The sequence below is a fragment of the Anolis carolinensis genome, chromosome 5 (genome assembly GCF_035594765.1).
Source record: "Anolis carolinensis isolate JA03-04 chromosome 5, rAnoCar3.1.pri, whole genome shotgun sequence".
Taxonomy (NCBI): domain Eukaryota; kingdom Metazoa; phylum Chordata; class Lepidosauria; order Squamata; family Dactyloidae; genus Anolis; species Anolis carolinensis.
In genome coordinates this window covers 43,674,192-43,699,557 of record NC_085845.1, presented here as the reverse complement: position 1 = coordinate 43,699,557, position 25,366 = coordinate 43,674,192, and the positions used below count along the sequence as shown (strand labels likewise).

Below are 25,366 nucleotides of genomic sequence, written 5' to 3'. Positions count from 1 at the left end.
AAAAATAGCACACTGTGACCTTAATGTGTTGCCAAAGACTTTCATGGCCAGAATCACTGGGTTGCTGTGAGTTTTCTGGGCTGTATGGCCATGTTCCAGAAGTATTCTTGCCCATATCTATGGCAGGCATCCCCAGAGGTTGTGAGGTATATTGGAAAACTATGCAAGTGGGGTTTATATATCTGTGGAATGTCCAGGGTGGGAGAAATAACTCTTGTCTTTTTGAGGCAAGCGTGAATGTTGCAATTGGCCACCTTGATTAGCATTAAATAGCTTTGCAGCTTCAAAGCCTGGGGGCATCCTTTGTTTGGAGGTGTTAACTGGCACTTAGCTGTTGGCTGTCTGGTATTCCCCTGTTTTCAGAGTGTTGTTCTTTATTTACTGTCCTGATTTTAGAGGGTTTTTTTTAAATACTGGTAGCCAGATTTTGTTCATTTTCATGGTTTCCTCCTTTCTGTTGAAATTGTCCACATGCTTGTGGATTTCCGTGGCTTCTCTTTGTGGTCTGACATGGCGGTTGTTAGAGTGGTCCAGCATTTCTGTGTTCTCAAAAAGGAAACACCAGAATTAAGACCTTAAATAAAGAATAACACTCAGAAACAGGGGAATTACAGATAGTGAACAACTAAGTGCCAGTTAAAACCTCTCAAACAAAGGATGCCCACAGTCACAACAGCCAGGCTATGAAGCTGACAGACTATTCAATGCTAATCAAGGTGTCCAATTGCAACATTCACACTTGCCTCAAACAGACAAGAGTTCTTTCTCCCACCCTGGACCTTCCACAGATATAGAAAGCCCACTTGGCTAGTTTCCAACAGACCTCACAACCTCTGAGAATGCCTGCAATAGATGTGGGTGAAATATCAGGAGAGATACAACCTGGAAAACTCACAGAAACCCAATGTTTGGCCATACAACCTGGAAAACTCACAGAAACCCAATGTGACCCTAGTTTGCTTTCAGAATGTTTTTTTAATGACTATAATCTTTTGCCTGTGAATTCACACATTTTAGTTCATGGATGGCATGTTTCACTTTGTTTATGTACTTCATAGTGATTCTTTACTTCAAGCTACTTTTCATTTTATTGGCATGACAACAGTGAGCTTTTCTGAAAAGAAAAAAAAGGGCATTTAACCAACAGGTGTGCTGAAGTAACTTTAAGAAATGAAATTGGCAAAACTACACTATAACCCTTTCCACATTGCACATTTGTTCTTCATGATTTTTCTGTTGTATTAAATGAAGCCTTAGAAAATGAGGAAACAGATGCTAAAGAAGAAGTTCCTGAAGCAAGTGAAGAGGCAAAGGATGCTGTTGAGAAGGGTGCAGAAGAAACTGAAACCAAAGAAGAGGACGAAGCAATAACTACAGATGAAGCTCAGGTACAGAATCCAACAAATACTGAATCTACCAAAGTGGAAAAAGAAGAAAATTCACCCACTGAAGAGGCTTCTCCTGCTGTACAAGAAACTGCTGCTTCTGGTTCAGGCACAGATGAAACTCAAGGTTAATGGAATGTAATGATATTTTTGCCTTCTACCACAGGAAAGCACTATTGTGTTCTTAATAACAAAGGAAGTATTCCAAACTGAATGCATTTAAAATGTCAGGGTTCAGTATTAGATTCAAGATTCTTGATTGCATCTAGTACAAGAAAGTCTTCAGTGTTGTATCTGGTGGTGGGCTCCTAATTTTCTTCCAGAAGGAATCATGGCTAGCCAATATGTCTTAAATAGAATGCATGGTTATGTTTCCTTTCCTAAATTCACAACCTTTAAGATACTATCTAGATAGGTACTCTAGCTCATTCCATATATAAATACTCGGAAATCTTGGTAGCTATGGTCTCCCAAAAACCATTGCATATTTGAGGAATTAAAATGAATAAATAAGGGATTTATTTTGATTGTAGGCAAATATTGTATTTCTGGAAAAAATAGGTATTTTTATAAATATGTATTTGGAAATATATCAGATAACATTATGATGTTCTTCTCTGACTTTTGGTGCAGAGAAATGCATAATTCAGTATGAACTGTAAAAACTATGATCAAATCAGACCCTTTTGAAATAATCTTGTTGGCTGTGATTCAGCAACCGAAGCTTTGGAAAGGTATTTTCTAAAGCTGTGGCTGCAATCTGACAATAGACAATATTTCCTTTAGAATGCCTTCAAGACTAAATCATTAAGAACTAGATGAGTAAAAGGTAGGGCAGAAGTGCAAATCAAGTAGCCCTCAGGTATGTTGAACTGCAATAAGAATATAGATCTTTGTCAGTTTTGTTCTTGCAAGCAAGAACATTTTTTCCCACTCATTGTAAGAAAGTAGTGGGCAACTTCACTGATTTCAAAATACAATTTGCAGTTTGTAACTTAATCTGAGCAAAACAATTATGCACTTTTGTAAAGACAATCCTGTTTTCTATGCAATAAACCCACATGCACTTTCCCACACAGAATGAGTCTCAAACTGTGAAGATTTTCAAGCACTTCTCATCAGGATTCCCCAACACTTGGAACATTCAGATTTCTTTACCACATTCCTAATATTTTCAATACATTTTTGTCCCAAAATTGCAATGCTCAGCATTCTTCGCATGTGGTTATGCTGGCCAGGGCTTTTGATAATTGCAGTCCAACAACATCTGGAAGGTCACACGATTCCCACCTTTCATCTAGGGCAGTGGTTCTCAACCTGTGGGGCCCCAGGCATTTTAGCCTACAACTCCCAGAAATCCCAGCCAGTTTACCAGCTGTTAGGATTGCTGGGAGTTGAAGGCCAAAACATCTGGGGACCCATATGTTGAAAACCACTGATTTAGGGGTCAAATCCAATTGTTAGTCTCAATCACATTAGACTAGTTGAAATAAAAGGTCTTGTGTATTTGTTACGAAATCTTTTTCAGTTTAATCATACTAACAAAAGGATGTTAGACCCATTGTATCTGTATACCATACTTCAAATATAATCTTATTTCCCTACTGGTACCCTTGATTTCACCTACTCATCTCCAAAAAACGTTTTCTATAGGCATTTCTAAATCCTCTAGCATAATTGTATGGTATGCTTCCACTGCAAGTTCACCATAGACTTGTGAAGGAGCTAGAATTTCTAGAGAAGTGTTTTCTATAAATGTATTATCTGCAGTTTCACATTGAGGAGCTGCAGTAGCACAATGGGTTAAATCCTTGTGCGGGCTGAACTGCTGACCTGAAGGTTGCTGGTTCTAATCTGGGTGATCTCCCGTCTGTCAGCTTTAGCTTGCAGGGACATGAGAGAAGCATCCCAACAGGATGGCTAACACATCCAGGCGTCCCCTGGGCAATGTCTCTGTAGACAGCCAATTCTCTCACACCAGAAGCGACTTGTAGTAAGTTCTCAATTTGTTTCTGACACAATAATTTTTTTTTCATATTTCCATGGTGAGTCCAGGAACATATCCTTCACAGATAAAGGGGTTGTAATGTATTTTGATCTATGTAATACTGTAATTGGATTCAGGCCTAGATTTTTTCATTCACCTGGAATGGTAATGGGCTGACAGCTTAGCACACATGCTTAGCCATCCCAGCTGTATTCAGTATTAGGTCAATTGTAAAATGAATTTAGTGCAACCCATTGCTTATCATTTTTCATAATAAAAGATCTGATTAAAAATGAAATAGCATTTCCACAATTGTATTCTGAGGCTTAATATAATATTTGGAATCATTTTTTCTTAAAATCAAATAAATTTGCTGTATTGAGATCTATTTCCTTTCCCTGCCTTGTCCAATATTTCAGGACTTTGAGGTACGATGTCAAGAAAATAAGGATTCTATTCCATGGAAAGTTACCATTTTAAAATTAAAAACAAACACTTTGGAGTTTTAAATTAAAGAAAATGTATTAACACCCAAACATCCATATAATTTTAATATTTTTTTAAAAAAAACAAGATATTGCAAACATTGATTTAGGTAAGTGTTGATTGTTTTAATCAGGTTTTCATTTATCTTTTAATTCTCCAGTTTTCTATTCAGAAGCTTCTATTTTCAAAAATGCAAAAAATGTTGCTCCTAACATAATCAGTCAATTTATTAAAAAAAATAGCTGTCTAACATTGAGTGAGAAAGTTGGTACATCTAGCTTAATTCTGCTATTGTTTCGGGAGTCAGGATGTGGAGAACCTGGAAATGGGATGTGAAATGATGTTAATGAAACATTCCAAAGCATTTGAATTATATTAAAACTCATGATTCACCACTTTACTATTAGTGGCCACTTCCCCTCTTTCATAACAGTCCCAAAGTTAGAGGGATTTCCCTTTCACCTCTTTTGGGGTTTAGCAAAGATTTCAGCGGCTGTGGATTGTTATGTGAATGAAAAGCTCGACAGCGTAAGTATGTGAATGTGAAGTGCTTCCATATATCCAGGAAGCTGGAATGTTGTTTGGAGCCTTCATCTTAAAACAGTAAAAGGAATATACAGTAGCTGGGAAAATTACAAGTCTCAGCAAGGTTAGATCCACTGAATTAGTGGGATTTATAAAAGTGTTGAATTGGCCTTCAGCAATTTGGTTCAGTGAGTCTGTTGTAGTTAAGGCTAACAAGCAGATTTTTGTCTGAACATTTGAAATGCTCCAGCTAGCACACATAAGGTACATCAGTTGTGGGTTTTATAACATTTTGATTTAATTTAATAGACTATGACTACTAAAATATATTTTCTACCTTTTCAAACAGAGTTTTAGAAAGATTTCAGGAATGTGAATTATGTATAAAATATGTGGAATACATATATATAATCTATAGAATATATTAAAGAAGTACTCATTGAGAAAAATACCTCTGTTTAAAAGTAGCATTTTCCTACTTTTGAAATGGAAAACATTTTTTTACTGCGGATACAGCTGGCATGCTAACACAGTAATATTCTTCTACTGCACTGTAATGTTTTTATATCAATAAAGACTTGCTTCCCTGTTAATCTTTTCCATGTAGAGTAATGAGTATAAACAGAATAAAACTGAATGCTGGGTTGATGTTTTGCCCACTGTTTCCTCAATAAAAGCCCTTGTATTTCAAATTAAGCTTGTATTACTCTAAAACTTGTGGTACATGGAATCTATTCTACTGTGTTATTACAGATGCCCATTTTTGTAATATGTGACATTGAGAGGGTAAGAAAATATTTAAGTACAAAGTCCTACATTCAAAAGCTGCAGTTCCTTGTGTTCAGGTTAGAATTCATGTGCTCTAACTGGAGGTATCTGTTGCAACCACTTGTACAGTTTAACATGCAAGATTTTTCTCTTTGGAACTTCTTTGACCTTTGAGCCATAGAAAAGTACTGCTTAGAAAGTACTGCATAGAAAAGTACTACCTAGGACTTGCAAATCTGACATTACAGCTTGGTAAAATAGGCCTTGATCGGAGTCCATGTGTCCTTACTGGATCCTCTATAATTGCTGTGTTTTCTTACAAACATAACTCTTATACCATAACATCTAAACTAGCACCTGTTTAACGCTGCTCCATTCATCTCAAGGGCTGTAGATTCCAATAAGGTCTTTGCTATGCACATTTTCTCTTCCTGATACATATTCCAATGAAAATATATAGGATGCAAGGGATACTTGGAGGATTCACTACTGATAGGCACACATGTACTGTACACATACACATGTTATTTTCCATCTATCTTTCACTGCTCTTCATTCAATGAACCTTATTCTGCTCTCCAGGGTATTACTGCTCTTGATAAGGAAGACTCTGTGATGCATAGAGCAGGACTTCTTTCTCAGCAATGGTTGCAATGGACACCCAAAAAAGGAACTAGTGAGTGCATGAAAATAGCAACCAACCTGGTCCAGGTATAAAACTAAACCATAGTTTGTTTTAATTGCAGTTCAAACTCACAAACAAACTGTGGTTTATTTTGCTTCTTATGTTTGTTGTCTTCTCTTTCTTGAGTCAATACTTGACTATCAACACAATAGCCCTTTGCATTATCAAAGCATTTGGTTCTAGCAAGGGACTTCTGTGTATCATGAGTTTTATCACTGGTTGACCAAACAAATGAGACAGGAAAATATGAATAATGTTCTTCATGAAGATCTTTGGCTGCTCTTTATATGTTTCAAAGCAAACAACATTTCCTTTCTTCTCCAGTTCCTACTCACTCTCTAAATTGTATCCAATAGCATCCTTCCAACACAATGGAAACTGCTGCTAGATCCCATTTCCCATCCCTGCAGGCTACCAGATGTGCTCCAGAGGTATATGGCATCCTTCCAAAGCAAATTTAAGAGGCATATGGTGGGATGCAGGTTGGAGAGATGTTGCAAACTATAATGAAGATAAATTATTGACAGTGAAAAACTAATTTGTGTAAGCCAAGATTTACAAATCAATTTTGAACTGTTTTATAATCCCGTTTGTTGGCCCTACACATTATTTGGTGAGCTTGGGTGCATGTACAAACATGATTTAAACGATAGGACTAATAATCATTTAGTATTACGTCTAATCAGGGCTTGATTCTGATGTTGATGCATTTGGGATTTGTGTGGCAGCAAGATTTGGGAAATAGCTGTTTTTCATCCCATATACACATTCCAGCTTTGTAAGATTCTGCCTTAATATGTTTGGAGGATGTCAGAGAAAAGCAAAGAACTAGAAGCAAGTTAGAGCTAAACCCAATAATCAGATATGCTTAACATGAACCCTTCTATGCAAGATGGAGTCTACAGTTGAGTGACCTTTTGGAGATGCCATTGTTTCTTTCATGCTACACTTGCTTGAGAATGTCGGCTATTATCTCCTACTTCATTTGAGCAATAACTGGTAAGCAGTCACATTTGTCTTTTGTAATTGTTTATTCTTAGTTTTTCAGTTAACTAATGTTTAAATGTTCAGGAAGCATTAATGATTGGGTTCCATTAATACAGAAGTAACAAAATGCATTCATTGATAGCAACATTTACTTTGGGTTTCATGTGTTTTTAATGGATTTCATTGACAGAATTTTTATCACTATTCAGATATTATTTAATGGAGGATACCTTTTTTGTTCGTTCCAATTATCAATTAGCTACAGTGCATTTTGGACTTTGGGATTTCTACTTTCTACAGATCATTTATTTGCAGATTTAGAGCTATATGGCAAATGTGAAAAGAGCTGGAATAATGTGCTAATAGTGGTACTGTTGACAGTACAAAAGTTCAGCGTGATTTTAAAAGACCAGCCATTAGTCCTCAGACTCAAGTAAACATTTTACATGAACATAGGACTTTAAATGGAATTTTGAAAACACACAATATCAATTGGAAAATAAAACACTGGCAGTCTCAGGGCCCTTCCACACAAAATATAACCCTGAATATCAAGGCAGAAAATCCCACAATATCTGCTTTGAACTGGGTTATCTGAGTCCACACTACCATATATTCCAGTTCAAACCAGATAATGTGGGAATTTATTCAGCTGTGTGGAAGGGGCCTCATTCACATATGCCAGAACAATAGTCTACCAAATATCTACTTCCACTTATATCTGTAATAACATTTGTTACTGCAGTTTTACAGGATTCTGTCCTTAATGTGTTTGGAGGATGGCAGAGAAAAGCAAAGAACCAAAACTCAATTAAAAATGTTCAACATGCCCCCTTCTATGTAAGATGGAGTCTACATTAGGTATTTTTATTCATTTTCCTTCCCTCTACAGTTCTTCCTAAGTTGTTTTCGCCACTTTGATTACCTTCTACCAATATACTATTTTCTGGAAATCCCAAAAACCAAGATGACAGAATTTCAACACAGTAGAATCTGTGGCACTCTTATAGAGAAGCAAAAGGCATCTGGGCATTATTATGGCCAGTTTGGAAGCATTACTTTTTTGGACTAGAAGTTCCAGAATCTCCCAGAAATCAGTGGTCATTGACTTTTCTGGGAATTATAGTCCATAACAAATTTCCAAAACTCTTGACTATGGCACATCGTTACTCTTTTAATGCTTTTTCAGCATTGAACTATTGCCTGCTCCCTGGGGCAGTAAACTCCAATGCATTAATTTTAGCCCTTGTCAAAAAAGATGATTTTAAAAAAAATCGATTTAATTAAAATACTGTAAATTCTGGATAAAATTCAACATGAAGATTTGAAAATCAATCGAGTTTTAGCTACCCTTTAGGAAAATCAAAATACTGCCATTATCATTGAGAATAGTATAGGATGCATTTGTCTGTCTCTTTAAATTACTGAGTGGCACTGACTTACAATGCATAGTTTAGAGTATGAAAAATATTGCGCTGAGCTCCGGCTTTTGTTCACGCTAGTCCCAAAGCTGCAATCAAATTCCAGTTGTGTTATGCTAGCCATCTGCTATTATTTTAGCTTCACTGTCTTTTGAAAGAAATCTGTTCAAAATATTTGGACATGACATTCTCTATTAGTGAGAACAATGTCTTGATGGCTGGGCTAGCTAATAAAATTGTTCATTAAAGGAAAGATGAAATTCACAGAGAAATAAGCAGTCTCATGCAGAGATCATTTTGTTTTTTAAACCCAACCCTAGAGACTTAAGCAGCATAAATAGTTCACTGTATATGTTTTCTGGAAAAATAAGTGATTTTCAAGTAAGCCCCCAAATATATATCTCAGCTAAATATAGAAAGAAAATGCGTATTTACTGATGAAAACTTCCGACTAAAGCAACAAACCTTTCAAAATAGAGAATGAAATATCCCCAGTTCATTCTTAATTACAGAATTCTTGAGTGTTCATTCTCATAAAAATCTCTTCCTTTTTCTTCTGTTGGTGGTAAGTTTGAGTATGCTATCGTACACATGAAAAGAAATACAAATCATATGATATATTGTATATTTAATATGGTAATCCTCTACAGAGAGTTTAACTTGTTGTGCTACCACGGGCTCCAACATAACTGATTAAAAAAACAAGTTTTTAAACATAGGTGGTAAAAACATTTTTATAATAAAAAAGCAATCCTCCAGCCAAAGTGAATTTTCACCCATATAGGAAACAGACACTGTATTTTTTCACCAGGGAAGAGAAAAGCAACTGCGGCAACTTTGATTTCAAAGAGTTAAACACCCCCCCTTCTCTACGGTTCTGATCAGCCCTGCTTGAATGCATTTTAGTAAAAATTAATCCACTCTAGACTGTTCCAGCGACAGGGTAGCTTCCAATTGGATGCCACAGACTAGTTGGAAACACGATGCTAGTTCTGTCCTGTCACTCTAAATTTGTTCCTAAAAAAGAGATGGGAAATGGTCCTAAACAATAGCTGTCTTGATCACACAGGCTACACTCCCATGGCAAATAATAGAAATGGTGTTGAAAGCCTGATGTTGCATGTGACAATGTTTAGATAATATTGGAATCCTTTGTTACAGTATCATGGTTGTATATAATTTACTGGGAAATAATTATCACCTAAGTGGAACTTCAACCATTTAGTGCCCTGGTCCCTGAGACACAAACAAATGTGCCTAAAATATACTTATCTGTAGATTCACACAGATAGAAATAATTATACATGTCGGAATGGATCTGGCTTCCTATAAAAGAGATTCACGGATTTATATGTCGCAATTTCATTGTTGTTATATAATCCAGTCTCTGTGTCTTGAACAGTATAAAGTAACAAAAGATATCCCAACAAAGAAGAATCCATTCTCTCCTATAAAAATCCCTCTTTAAGTCCTACTGTTTACACTTGATTAAATTTTTTTTTAAATATGTTAAAGATCACATTCTCTGATCTGTTTCCCTATAAGGTCCTTCCCTCCTCTTTTAGCATCGACATTTATCAAACCACAGCTAGAATTTAAAGGGATGTGCATTTTAAGCTTACTAGTAATAACCAGTGGAAGATCCTAGTCTCTCCCCTAAGGCACATTCATACCAATCTACTACTACTGTTTATTCTTGAATGCAATATCCTGTAGAACACATAACCTAGTATTAAACATAACAGAAAAGAATGTCTTCCTAGTTCAAGTGAGGCACAATACACTTCTTCAAAATAAAGAAATTTTTCCCCTGACGTTAAGTCCAGTCATGTCTGACTCTGGGGGTTGGTGCTCATCTCCATTTCTAAGCCGAAGAGCCAGCATTGTCTGAAGACACCTCCAAGGTCATGTGGCCGGCATGACTGCATGGAGCGCCGTTACCTTCCCGCCGGAGCGGTACCTATTGATCTACTCACATTGGCATGTTTTCAAACTGCTAGGTTGGCAGAAGCTGGAGCAACAGCAGGCGCTCACTCCGCTCCTGGGATTTGAACCTGGGACCTTTTGGTCTGCAAGTTCAGCAGCTCAGTGCTTTAACACACTTCGCTCCCCTGATAAACACCTGTTTTCAGCACATTACTACTTTTATATTTATCTGCACACTTGTGTGTGTGTTTACAGTAGTTTTATCTGCATTCCTTTCAGAATTCATCTAAAAAACTTTGCTTTGAATTCATTTATCAATCATAGGCCATGCAGCCTGAGTATGAGCTATGGCTTGAGTTGGTTTTGAAACATCTTGTGTTTTATCTAGCACAATCATGTCTTTCTTGGATCCATGGATTTACTGATTTATTTTTGGGGAGAATCCATGTTGTCTTGTGTGCAACATAGCACAAGTGAACTGTTATTTACACTATGCCTGAAAGTGTAAGCTCTCAAGTGGTTCAATCTACTTCATTAGAAGAGATTACAAACAAAGCAACAAGGTCAATGGGAAAGAAAATAACTGGATTACACAGTGCATTTTGTTGCAGTCTTAAGATGGAAAATGGGAAGAAGTTGTCCCTTCATATAAATTACTTTGCATTGGTCTTTCCACTGAATCTGTTTTATATCTGTACAACATCCTGGATTACAAGTATCATGTGATTGCCTTCCCTAGACTTGGTATTGATGACTGTAGTCATGATGATGCTTTCTCAATATTCTTTGCTAACGGAAATGAGCACCACTAATGGCAGAGGACAGCTCCATCATGGTGTAGAACAGTGATTCCCAAAGTGGGCGCTACTGCCCCCTGGTGGACACTGCAGCGATCCGGGGGGCGGTGATGGCACCTATTAGGACACGGGGGCGGGGCCAGGGGAGGGGCGGGGCCACTTCCCAAGTGTCGGAGACAGGGCTGAGCACCTGAGGTGCCTGTTAGGACACAGGGGGCGGAGCTAGAGGAGTGGGCGTGGTTTCTTCCCAAGAACCTGAGACAGGGCTGAGAATCTATACCTCTCCTGAGGCGCTTGTTGGGACACAGATGGCGGATCTAGGGAAGGGGGCGGGGCCTTCTTCCAAGAGCCCGAGACAGGGCTGAGCCTCTATACCTCTCCTGAGAGGCCTTTTAGGACTGTTAGGTGCTTGTTGGGACACAGGCGCTTGTTGGGACACAGAGGGCGGAGCTAGGGAAGGGGGCGGGGCCTCTTCCCAAGAGTGCGAGACAGGGCTGAGACTCTGTATACCTCCCCTGAGGCACATGTTAGAACACGGGCGGGGTATAGAGGTTCAGCCTCATCAGGCACTTGGGAAGAGGCCCCGCAGGCTCCTCTAACCCCGCCCCCTGTGTCCTGGCAGGCGCCGCAGGACAGGGATAGAAGCTCAGCCCTGCCTCAGAGCTTGTAACTCCGCCCATCCCAGTCCTGGCCGCCCATTTGTGGCCCCTTCCACCTCCCCCTCCCTGCCCTGCATCTTGAACTGGGGAGAGGCTCAGCCCTGCCCTCTTGAGCAGGAGCCACGCCCACCCTCTAAGCCATGCCCCCCTTCCAGGGGGCACTGAGTATTATTTTTACTGGAAAGGGGGCAGTAGGCCAAATAAGTTTGGGAACCACTGGTGTAGAACCTTATAGGAAATTACAACTGGTGGTTGGAGTTAGAAACGTCTTGGAAGAACAAAAGGGAAGGCACTGCAGGTGACTGCATATCAATGGGTTTCTGACCTCCTTGGCTACAATCAAGTGGAACTGGCATACTGCAAAAGTAGTGTGGTCTACACGTACCAGAAATGTTCCTACATTATGAGATGAGGCATCATCAACCTACCCTCTAAGCCTTCTCCCAAATGGCAGAAGGGTGCACAGTGTACATACATCTTGCAAGGCAGAATTTGGCTAGCTAACAAGATATAGCTGGTTCTGGAAGTACTAATTTTATGTAATTTTAAAAATGCTAAATCGTCTTTAATTTATGCTCAGATTTATTTGAGAAATTATTGACCAAAGTTCTCCTACAATAGAACAAAGCCCGCTTCCAGATAAAATGTTTATTATGTAAATAAATACCATGCTGCTGCCATTGAATTTCATAATGGGTCCAGATGTCATCTGATATGTTCCCCACTACTTCTGTCTCTTTTCTTATAATGAAAAAGAAATTAAGGAGACAAAAAAAGAAGAGCTGTGTGTGCCTTTTTAACTAGCAGTACTATGAGCTATCTATCTGAAACTACTGTTAGGCTCTAATAACACATATAATATCTCTAAAATGAATTATTATTGCAGCTCTGAATTACATTACTTGTAGAACAATACTGCTTGTAATGCATTACTTCTAAGTCCTGATTAAACCATAATATATATGAGAAGAAATCATCTTGGTGTCATATTTATGTGAATTTTCTTACACATGCATTTCCATTGTTTTAGCCATTGTACAGTTGAGTTATCAAATATATGGATTATACAATAGTGTTTCACATAGGCTTGAATTCTATATTTATCCTGAATAGAATAGAATCACTGTGATGCTAGAAAATGTTGACAATTTCTGCTACCTTGGCAGTTACTTCGCCACAAAAGCCGACGTTGACACCAAAATGCAACACCATCTGAGCTCTGAGAGCAGAGCATTTTTTTTAATGAAGCAGAGAGTGTTTGAGGATCAGGACCTTCATAGGGATACCAAGAGGCTTGTTTACAAAGCTACTGTCCTTTCAATGTTACACCTGTGAAACATGGACCATCTACAAAAGTCAACTTCTGGAAAGATTCTATCAGCATTGCCTTCGAAATATCCTGCCAATCTCTTGGGAAGACAGGTGGACAAATGTCAGCATTCTGGAAGAAGCAAAGACTACCAGCACTGACACACCGATTTTCTGCCATCTGCAAATCAATGTTCCCAATATGAAAGACTATGCGTATCCAGAATAGTTCTTCGCAGTTACTTATGGATCCATCTTCAAGACTCTACCTCTGGAAGACAATCATACTTGTCCATGAGTGATCGCCCATGAGATTAGTTGAATCAATTGGCTTTACTTAAGTGTTTTCATCATTCCAACAATTGATTGAATGGGTCTGCTCTAGTTGGAAACATGCATTAGCACATTCTTTGATATTCACCTGTGTCTTGAATATATCACGTTAAACCACAGGCATGGGCTGACACGCTGATAGGAAACACATTCTGGTTGGATCTGCTCTGCCATATAATCCAGATTATCACATCAGATAATCCAGATTATTTTATTTGAACTGGATTATTCAGCAAGTAATCTGGAATTTATATAGCAATGTAGATGGGGCCTCAATAGTACAAATTTAATATTGAGCAAAAAGGTAGTATAGCACAACCCCTTTGCAAACACAATGGTAATTTGTGCTGCTAATGTGGTGTAGGATCTCATCCACTTTGATTAATCTATGGGCATGCAACTATCTTTAGGACTACTGTATATCCTTATTCAAAATCATTAAAAGTTTTGCCTGGGGATGGGACAATTATACTGCACTTAAAAGCATAAAAGTGTGGTTATCACAGGAAGGCTGCTGAAACTTGAAACTTGAAGTGATAGGCAGCTAAAAGCCAGGCTGGATCTACACTGCCATATAATCCAGATTATCAAATCAGATCATCTAGATTATCTGCTTTGAACTGGATTGTATGAGTCTAAACTGACATATAATCCAGTTCAAATCAAATAATCTGGATTTCATATGGCAGTGTAGATGGAGCCCCAGAGAACCAAGAATGCAAAACTGAGAAAAAGGAGATTTTTATAATAGGATAGAACAATTTCAGAATTGTATGACCTTGGAGAGGTGTCTTCAGAATAGCCAAAGCCTTACCTGCACTACTTTTGAAACTTTTGACTATGGTTTGCTCCAGCCCTCCACAACACAGACATTTATGAAACTTCCTACCATCATCTGAGGACTCTGTTTTAAAGGCATTGAATTGTTGTCATGTTGTGAAGCCGCCTTGAGTTCCCTTCGGGGTTGAGAAAGGCGGGGTAAAGTACCGTAAATAAATAAAACAATTGAATTAAGATATGAACTTATGTCTGCTTCTGTGGAGGACTATTTCCTTTCAATGTCACAATCTTCTTGAGACTTTTTAAAGAGGAGAAGCTTTGGGCTGTTTGTTGGTGATAAGAATATACTGAAAATGCTACTGCATATAAAACACAGTTCAGTGTGTAGTACTCTGGATCCTAGTTCAGAGTACTACACAACTAGCAGATGTCCCATGCCAGATGCACAGACACTCTATCTCCCCTTTGCTTCAGCTACTAATTCTTCAGAAGGGTTTTTTTTTTTTTACAAAGAGTAATCTTACAACATTAATACATTTATATACATACAGGGGATATTCCACATATCCCTGTGGATTCAGAGCTCCCCTCAGAGTGAGAAGAAAGATCTGCAGCTTTGCGGGCTTAAGACGCTCCAGGACATATGGCCAAGCTATTAACAGAGGAAAACTGTCACTCAAAGAAAGCAAGCAAACTAGTTTGAAAAGACTCCAGGTGCTGAGAGGGATATTGAATAGTAGACAGAGCATAACTGGGAGCAACAATAAAATTTGTTTTCCCCCAATACCAGTGCAAGTTTGGTAAGGTTAAAGAATCGGAAAGAGTTACAGGACCAAAACAAGGTGACAGAAAACATAAACTGCAGGCTGTATATGTTTTGTTACACAAATTATACTATCCTATTATTGTGATTTATGCTCCTTCTACATTGCACATAAAATCCAGATTATCTGCTTTGAACTGGATTGTATGGCAGTGTAGACTCATATAATCCAATTCAAAGCAGACAATCCGGATCAGGCATGGGCAAGCTTCAGCCCTCCAGGTGTTTTGGACTTCAACTCCCACAATTCTTAACAGCCTGCCGGCTATTAGGGTTTGTGGGAGTTGAAGTCCTAAACATCTGGAGAACTGAAGTTTGCCCATGCCTGATCTGGATTATATAGCAGTGTAGAAGGAGCTTTAGATGGTTTTCATTTTTAAAAAAAGCCTCCATCACATCTGTACCATACTGATGTTTTTTTTTATCAAAGAAAAGCAAGCTGCTTTCTATGTAGTGACATGTATCAAACAGAAGATGGCACTCAATCAAAAACTTAAATGTTAATAGAAACTTCTGTATAGAAACCCAGCCAACCAGCAACAGACCTGATGTTAAGCCATTTCGACAAGAATGCTTAATGTATTTTATTCCCTTTCAATGGGTAACAGTAGCTTGATTAAATAAATTGTAATGGAAATGTACAACCTCGTCATGCTTTTTCAATATGAATTGGCATGATTAGCAACATAACTGACGGGTAACAACATCACGATTCTATTAGGAAAGATGTTGAAATGTAAAAATAATTTTTAAAAAATCAAAGCACCATTAAATAAATAACTTGACAGCTAAATGACATCAGATATAAATCAATTTCACCTTTTCCCAATTGCCAAGGATCAAATCAGGATTTTCTCAATGAGATTAAACTTTATAAACCTTATAAAGTGTTTAATTATTGTGGCACACAAAGGAAGAAAGGTCCTTGTAGAACTGGTTATGACGACTGAGGCCCATTGTTCCTAGAATCCTCCTATTCATACAAAACTGGTACTGTTCATTTGAGGCAAACGCATGCATTTTCCTAACCCTTATTTCTAATCTCCTCTGGTTTTGAAAGGCTCATAAGTTACCCACTATCGCTGATTTTCCAATAATCTAATTATAACATTTATTTTTTGGCAGACATGTCTCTAAAATATATCCATGCAATTAAACAGACCAGTTGCTTGCTTTTCATTTTAAAGGGACAATGGCTGAACACAAACTCAGCACACTGCATGTTTCTAATTAAATGGACAGTTCTTTGAACAGCAGAATCACATCACTAAGCAATTCCCCCCAAAATCCTGAGAAAGGATAGTATCACCAAAGTAATAAGAGCAAGGAAATTTCGACATTGCAGAAGGAGTTAGGGGAGAATAAATATTACTGTGAATTGCCCAGAGAGCCTTACTTATTTGGTAAATGTAACTGTAAATATATATTAACAAAATATCTGTGCCATACTGCGAAGCTCACATTGAATTCAACTTGAAGAAGTGCATGTACAAAAAAAAGCAATTAAATAATATAATAATAATAACACTTTATTTATATTCTACCCTATCTCTCCAAGGGGATTCAGGGCGGATCACCGTACACATACACAGCAAACATTCAGTGCCGTTTGGATAGACAGGACAGAACAGACAGAAAGATTGAATAGAATAGATTTTCCTCTATCCTATCCTTGTTATAGGACAGCTGGAAACAAAAAGAGAAAATGGTTCATGCATCTTTCAGCCAATGCAGATACACAAATCTGCATTGCAGATTGCGACTGTTGAAATCTTCTGCAATCATACAAGATAGGAAAGTATTATTTATTTATTTATTTATTTATTTATTTATTTACAGTATTTATATTCCGCCCTTCTCACCCCGAAGGGGACTCAGGGCGGATTACAATGAACACATATATGGCAAACATTCAATGCCAACAGACAAACAACATACATTAGACAGACTCAGAGGCATTTTTTAAAAACATTTTTCCAGCTTCACGATTTCGGCCACAGGGGGAGCTGTTGCTTCACTGTCCAGTAGTGGCTGTACTTCCTCATTCCTTTCCTCATGTTTTGCTGGCAGTTTTATGGTGTTGTAAATTAGCCTCCCGCATAAAGCGTCCCTAAATTTCCCTAATTGACAGGTGCAACTGTCTTTCGGGGCTGCATAGGTCAACAGCAAGCCAGGGCTATTAATGGTCGGAGGCTTAACCCGACCCGGGCTTCGAACTCATGACCTCTCGGTCAGTAGTGATTTATAGCAGCTGGTTACTAGCCAGCTGCGCCACAGCCCGGCCCCTTTCTCCTTTCTCAAGATAATTTCACCTCCCAACCTTAAGCGGAGTAACAGTTATAAGAAATTGATAAATTTAAAATTCTGGGGAATAATAATTTCCCAAAAGTTTTAAGAGTATTGCATTTCTGGCTACTGTCAGCTACATTAATATTTACTTACAATAAAAACTGAAAATTATTTTCTGGAATGGCAGAATTTTTGCTTCCTGAGACGAAGGGCAAGATGGTATCTCCTACCCTATCCTTTAATCTACAGAAGTCATCTGGACAATTCGTTGAAACTTACTTCTGCATTGGAAACTAGACAGCTTCTTTCACTGCACATGAATACAACAAGTCATTCAAGTCAGGCCATGAGACAATGCACTGAACTCTGCCAGGTCCTGTTCCTTAGTATCTGCTCTCTGAAATGTTTGCATCACTCTGTCAAAGGATATAAAGTCTCTTCATTGAAACTTGGGCAAGGAAAGAAGCCAGATAAGGAAAGTAAAGAGCAAATGAGACATGGCGAATATATCAAGCATCTGACGTCATTCCTGGAGGTAATTTAATTCCTGGCACTTTTTTCATACCAGAACTCAGTTGAATATTCAGACTGGTTCAAGTCTACCAAATAACAATATTTGGATCCTGAAAGTTAACTCCACAAGCAAGTTCTGGGAAAACTGTTATCTTTAGGAAACAGAAGCACAAAGCAGACTAGAAATAATGCAACAGATTCATGTCCAACACACATAAACAAGTTCCAGTAGTAGGCAAAGGGAAGAAACTGGGTAAGAATTATTGCTAAGGCTTTAAGCACAGATGTGTTGTTTAATCTCATAGCGTACATATTGTTTTTGACTTATGGTGAATCTATTAATGAGTTTTCTTGCAAGCTTTGTCAGAAGGGGCTTGCCTTTGCCTTCCACTGAGACAGAAAGAGAGGGATTCAAACCCTGGTTTACAGATTCATAATCCAATACTCAAACTAGTAACTACAGTAGAGTCTCACTTATCCAAGCCTTGCTTATCCAAGTTTCTGGATTATCCAAGCCATTTTTGTAGTCAGTGTTTTCAATATATCGTGATATTTTGGTGCTAAATTCATAAATACAGTAATTACAACATAACATTACTGCGTATTGAACTACTTTTTTGGGTCAAATTTGTTGTATAACATGATGTTTTGGTGCTTAATTTACAAAATCATAACCTAATTTGATGTTTAATAGGCTTTTCCTTAATCCCTCCTTATTATCCAAGATACTCACTTATCTAAGCTTCTGCCGGCCCGTTTAGCTTGGATAAGTGAGAGTCTACTGTACCATACTCCTTGCTTTGGTTAGATACATTTCTATAGTCTGAGCCTGCAGGCCTAAATTCATTCATCTTGGAAAAAGGCGTATTGAACTAAGTGTAACTTACTTTTGACAAGATGTGTACATGCTTTAACAGCAAAACTGATTTTATGCACAACTTGGATGACCGAACAGCTACATTTTTAATAAGAACAATTTCAAAGACAAGAGACTCCAGCTCCTGGCTGCACCTCAAAGCTGACATAGTTACCTATCAGCTAAATGCAATTCTGTGTATGGTAATTAGAATGAGGAAAAAAGTTTTGTGGCATCCCTTAAGGTCTCTTTCACAGTACATAAATATAGCAGTTTATGTGTTACTAAAGTGTCTCCGTCTCATAGAATCCTGAGATTTGTAGTCTGGTGAAGTATGACACGCTCTAAATATCTCACAGCACTGAAAATTCCAGAATTCCTTGGGATGGAGCCGCAATGTTTAAAGTGATATCAAAGTGCTATATTTTTGTAGTGTAAAAAAGATTAACTGATTTAATCTACAATGGTTTTTATATATTATAGTCCACTTCTTAAATTAATTAATAGGGGGACAGTATGAAGGGGGACACAAAAAACAACTCTTGTAGCAATGGTCATGAGCCTTCTGTGAGATGGTTTAGCACTGATTCATTGGCATCTGTCAGCTAATACACAGATTTGTTCAACCAAAAAACAAAAACAAAAACAACCCCCCACTAATACACAGAATTACAATACTTGTCTTTAAATTTTTCCTGAAGTCTGAAAGCAATACATCTTCTGCTTGCAGGAAAATTGATAACAAAATAGCAGTAATAATGATGATTAAAGTAGAATCATAGCACTATAAGAGCGTAATTTCTGAAACGACCCCTTGCTACCACTACTTTGTTTAACAATGTAGTGCGAAATGGCTCAGAATAACAATAATGGTGCTATATAAATAAACTAGCTGTGCCCAGCCATGCGTTGCTGTGGCATTTTCTGGTGGTGTTGGTGAGAAATTGTTGAGGTAGTGGTGGTATTGAATGTCTGTTGTATGGTAGTCTTTATGTTTAGTATGCACACTGAAGTGGATTATATGGCAGTGTGGAGTGAAGATAATCCAGTTCAAAGTAGATAATATAAGATTCTAAATGGGTTATATAGCTGTGTGGAAGGGCCTTGAGTCTACACTGCCATATAATCCAGTTAAAATCTGATAATCTGTGGAAGAGGCCTAAGTGAGGCCTAACTGTGCCTGTCCCCTGGGCTGAGTAAGTTGCTAGGAGACCAAGTGGGTGGAGCTTAGCCTTCTAACTGGCAGCAATTGGATAAAAACTATTATTCCTCTCCCTGTAATTAGGACTTTATTTTTCTTTTTTTGGTTTTGTTGTATCAACCTAGAGCCGTGAATGATGGGTTGTGTTGTCAAATTTCGAGGTTGGGGGGCCTGTAGTTTTGTTGTTTTGTCCGCTGCCCTGATGCCATCACTCTTTTATATATATAGATAACAACAACATTGCCATTACATAGCCACAGCTACTGTTGCTGCGGGCCAAAAGCCACAAAAAGGTTCCAATATTTAGTAACTCATTTATTTTTTGTTTTCAGTTTATAATACCATAGCATCATATACAGTACAGTATACAAAGGAAACAAATGTATATTATGTGGGAAAAACCGGATCTCATGAATAGCGTCCACATACAATTTCTCGTATATATAGGAGCCCTTTGTGACTTTTGGCCTACCTTGTGAAACAGCCCAAATAACAGTAAACTACAGCTATAGTAGATACCAGTAATGATAATAACATCATCATCATCAACTAGCCAATAATATTTATTTATTTTATTTATTTACAGTATTTATATTCTGCCCTTCTCACCCCGAAGAGGACTCAGGGCGGATCACAATGTACACATACATGGCAAACACTCCATGCCATATGAACATAGAGACAGAGACAGACACAGAGACAATTTAACCTTCGCCAGCTTCTAGCTTCCTGAGGGTATGCTCAATTCCGGCCACAGGGGGAGCAGCTGCTTTATCATCCACTGTGACTCCGACTTTCTCATTCCAAACGCTGCTGGATGATTTTTATGGTGTTGTAAATTAGTTATATTAGCCTCCCCACATAAGTGGTACCTAAATTTTCTACTTGATAGATGCAACTATCTTTCAGGTTGCTTAGGTCAACAATGAGCAGGGCTTTTTTTTTTTAATGATCAGGTGCTCACTCCGACACGGGCTGGCCTCGAACTCATGACCTCTTGGTCATAGTGACCCCCAACGTCACCATGCACATGGGAAATGAGAAATTGCAGCCCATCCAACTTACAAATGACTCATAGTTAAGAACAGGGTGAGACAACAGGAAGTGAGAGAAGTCTACCCCTCAGAAGGAAAATTCACTCCTGGAAGAGTTATCATGCGGAAAAGATGTCTCCACTGAAGCTTTCTTGCCAGTCCTTGGTTCCACAACAAGCCAAATTTTAAAAATCCAATAATTGGACAGAAAGTGAGGTAAAATCTTCTAAACAGGGCCACAGACTGTAAAACAAGCACCACAGAGGTGTTAACTCTTCCCTATCCTATCCAAAGCTAAAAATATTTGTATTTTCAGCTGGAGTTACACTTTAAAAAGTATATATTCCGGGTTTCATACAAATTCAATTTATGAACAAACCTCCAGAAACTATCTTGTTTGTAACCTGGGGACATACACACACACCATCTCTCCCTCTCGCTCTCTGTATATATAAAACATGCATGTCTGTATATATCTATTTCTGTAGATATGCCATATGTGTATGAATGTGTTTGTGTGTATAAATATATATCAATCAGATATACAAAAGGTAGAAAACATCTTGTGTACACACACACACACACACACACACACACACACACACACACACACATACAGATACACACAATATATATGAACTTATTTTTTCTAGGTACAGTAGTAGTGGTAATAATAATATCATAAACTATATTATATGAACTTATTTTTTTCTAGGTATAGAGACTGGGGCAGTAATAGTAGTAGTAATAATATCATTAACTATATTATAATATAATATATGATCTTGTTAATTTTTTTTAGGTATAGAGATTTTGCGGACAGTAGTAGTAGTCCATTTCTGCAGAGCTGACCATTGCATTGGACAGACCACATCAGGTCTAGATTATTAAATATGGTTTTCTGTGGGTGAGCAGATGGAGACTACTGGATGGCATATATTCTGCATCAGAAACTAGAGCTGAGGTGGTCTATCCAATGCACCCCAAATAACCAAACTGAATCTAAAGTTTATCAAAACCTGATTCGTAACCCTTTTGGTACTAATATTGGAGAGTGGTCCCTGGTCAAAATGGGCCCATGTCAAGTCAGCCCTGGTAAAAAAAAAGTTGGGAATCATTGGTATAGAGATTTTTCGGACAACAACAACAACAACAACAACAACAACAACAACAACAATAATAGCAGCTTTATTTTTGTATCTGTCTCCATCTCCCCGAAGGGACTCGGGGCGGCTCACATGGGGACAAGCCCAACCACACAAGTTAAAACACAGAACAATCAATTAAAAACATTATAACTACATAAAACAATAAAACACATCAACAGAATTAAAACCAGGACAATAATAACAACTAAACATTCAGAGGGTAAAATTGTGTAGAACTCTGAAAAGGGCTCCTAGGAGGTATAAGAGCGATTAAAAATAGGGGCGGAGGAGCAATCTCAGTAAACACTAAAACTATAAAGGGTAAGGAACAGTGATAAAGTGCAATGACTGATAATGAGTTGTAAGTGGGCTGAGTATCTGGTGGGACTGCTTACATCCACGTCTTCAGGTTGTTGCGAAAGGTGGACAAGGTGGGTGCCAGTCTAGTCTCCCAGGGGAGAGAGTTCCAGAGCTGAGGGGCCACCACCGAGAAGGCCCTCTCCCTCGTCCCCACAAGTCGTGTTTGTGATGGAGGCGGAAGCGAGAGAAAGGCCTCCCCGGCAGATCCTAAGGCCCATGTGGGTTGGTAGGGGAGGAGGCCATCGCAAAGATAAGCAAGACCTGAACCATCAATAACTACCCTGTTTCCCTGTAAGTAAGACATCCCCTGAAAATAAGACCTAGTAGAGGTTTTGCTGAATTGCTAAATATAAGGCCTCCCCCGAAAGTAAGACCTAGCAAAGTTTTTGTTTGGAAGCATGCCCGCGGAACAGAATACCAGAGCATGCAGGATCGGTAAATGTACATACCATAGAGTGTTGTACAGGGAAATAATGGTAGTAACAAGACATTCTTGACATGATTCAGTTTGGTTATGCTGGCTTGTGATGACAACTATTGTACAGTATATAATAAATGTTCATTGTTTTGTTCAACAATAAATGTGAATTCTTCTTCGTGGAAAAATTAGACATCCTCTGAAAATAAGATCTAGCGCATCTTTGGGAGCAAAAATTAATATAAGATGCTGTCTTATTTTCAGGGAAACATATGAACTAAAAGCCCCCGATGGTGCAGCATGTTAAAGTGCTGAGCTGCTGAACTTGCGACCGAAGTTGCAGGTTCGAATCCGGGGAGCGGAGTGAGTGCACACTGTTAGCCCCAGCTGCCAACCTAGCAGTTCGAAAAAATGCAAATGTGAGTAGATCAATAGGTACTGATCCGGCTGGAAGATAACAGTATTCCATACAGTCATGCTGGTCACATGACCTTGGAGGTGTCTATGGACAATGTGGCTTAGAAATTGAGATGAGCACCAACCTCCAGAGTCTGACACGACTTGACTTAATGTCAGGGGAAAACCTTTATCTTTTTACTATATTTACTTGTTAATTTTTCTTAGGTATAGAGACTTTGGGGGGCAGTAATAGTAGTAGTAGTAATAATAATAGTAATATTAACTATATGACATGAAGCTGTAAATTTTTTCTAGGTATAGAAACTTTGGGGACAGTAGTAGCAATAATAGTACTATCAATAGGTATAATACATGAACTTGTCAATTTTTCCTGAGTATGGAGACTTTGGGGACAGTAGTAGCAGTAATAGTACTATCAATAGATATAACACATGAACTTGTCAATTTTTCCTAAGTTTGGAGACTTTGGGGACAGTGGTAGCAGTAATAGTACTATCAATACCTATAATACACAGGCCTGTAACGAGGGGGGGGGGGGTAGGGGTTCAACCCCCTCCCCCCGAAATTTTTCAGATTATAAAAAAAAAACCTGGTTTACTCATGAATTTTAACTGGTTAACCAAATCCCCATGCTAAATCTATGAGACGCAAAACATTAAGAGTCCCTCCAGGCACTATCTCAAACAGATATTGACAGGTTTGTAGCGGGGGTGGGGGGTGCCAGGGGTTCAACCTCACCCCAAAATTTTCAAACCCCCCCCCCCCGAATTTTTTTTCTGGCTACGGCTCTGATAATACATAAACTTGTCAATCTTTCCTAAGTATGGAGACTTTGGGGACAGTGGTAGCAGTAATAGTACTATCAATAGCTGTAATACATGAACTTGTCAATCTTTCCTGAGTAAGGAGACTTTGGGGACAGTAGTAGCAGTAATAATACTATCAATAGCTATTATTAATAATAGTATTATGGTGTAATACAATGTAATAATAATTATAATTCACTATTATAATTGTATGTTTATATTACATGCAATATTACTAATAATAGTACCGGGCTGTGGCGCAGGCTGGAAAGCAAGCCAGCTGCAACAAATCAACAAATCACTCTGACCAAGAGGTCATGAGTTCGAGGCCAGCCCGGTGCCTGTGTCTTGTCTCTGTTCTGTGTCATGGCATTGAATGTTTGCCTTTATGTGTGCAATGTGATCCGCCCTGAGTCCCCTTCGGGGTGAGAAGGGCGGAATATAAATGCTGTAAATAAATAGTCATATAATATAATATATTGTATGTACTTGTAAACTGCCCTGAATCCCCTTCGGGGTGAAAAGGGCGGGATATAAATGTCGCAAATAAATAAATAAAATAAATATAATGCATGAACTTGTCAATTTTTTCTAAGTTTGGAGACTTTGGGGACAGTGGTAGTAGTAATAACCATATCAATAACTGTAATATATGAACTTGTTAATTTTTCATAGGTATGGAGACATTTGGGGACAGCAGTAACCACTAGAAAAACAATAATATCGTTAATAATAATTACTAGCCACAGTGGCAGCTCCGGCTCTTTCCTGCGGGAACCCCTGAAAGGCGAGCAAGGGGAAGAGGCGCGCGCGAGATAGCGCGTGCGGAGGCGGAGGGAGGGACGGCAGGCTGAGGGAAGGGCGGGCGATCTCGCGCGGGGAGGGAAGGAGGGAGGGAGGGGGGGCGAGCAGAGGGAAGGGCGAACCAACCAACGAACGAACGGGAGGGAAAGCGAGAGAAGAGCAGCGGAGGGAGGGGCGGAGGGAGGGGAGAAGGGCAGGCAGCCAGCGAGCGAGCGAGCGAGCTTCCTCCCCCCGCGCGGGCCTGCCTGCCTGCCTTCCCTCCCTGTTCTCTGCGCTGCGCTCGCGCCATCCTCCTCCTCCTCCTCCTCTTTCCTCCTCTCTCTCTCTCTCTCTCCTGCTGCCGGCTGTTTTCTTCTCCCTCCTCCTCCTCCCTTCGGCCTGAGCGAAGACGTGACGCCGCTTTCCCTTTTGACACATAAACAAGGTAAGGCTTCGTTCCCCAGGATTTATCCCTCCCCCCCCCGTCCTCAGGCGTCTTGGGGAAGGGGGCGGCATTGGTCTCTTGATCGCCCCCCTCACCTCCATCGGGAAAGTCCCAGAGGGGTTTTGGATGTTCTCTCTCTCTCTGCTCTCCGTGGGTTTATATAATAGGCAGCTGTGTGTCTCTGGAGTCCTCCTAATCGCGAGACCATTTCGCCTCCCTCACT

General features: G+C 39.0%; 3 protein-coding genes across 3 annotated transcripts in view; 2 read left to right on the top strand and 1 right to left on the bottom strand.

Annotated features, from left to right (window-relative positions):
• Positions 1-5,079, top strand: part of mgarp (mitochondria localized glutamic acid rich protein) — a 25,531-nt gene extending 20,452 nt beyond the window's left edge. Inside the window, exon 5 of the mRNA XM_008111883.3 lies at positions 1,252-5,079. Within this exon, the coding sequence (XP_008110090.2) occupies positions 1,252-1,517 (266 nt within the window). The 3' untranslated portion in view covers positions 1,518-5,079. The remainder of the gene's footprint in view (positions 1-1,251) is intronic.
• The window catches only part of LOC134299127 (uncharacterized), a 26,605-nt gene extending 1,239 nt beyond the window's left edge, over positions 1-25,366 (bottom strand). The window contains exon 1 of the mRNA XM_062980888.1: positions 24,656-25,366. Within this exon, the coding sequence (XP_062836958.1) occupies positions 24,656-25,244 (589 nt within the window). The 5' untranslated portion in view covers positions 25,245-25,366. The remainder of the gene's footprint in view (positions 1-24,655) is intronic.
• Positions 25,003-25,366, top strand: part of elf2 (E74 like ETS transcription factor 2) — a 54,982-nt gene continuing 54,618 nt past the window's right edge. The window contains exon 1 of the mRNA XM_003221674.4: positions 25,003-25,143. The gene's annotated coding sequence lies outside the window, so the exon portion shown is untranslated. The remainder of the gene's footprint in view (positions 25,144-25,366) is intronic.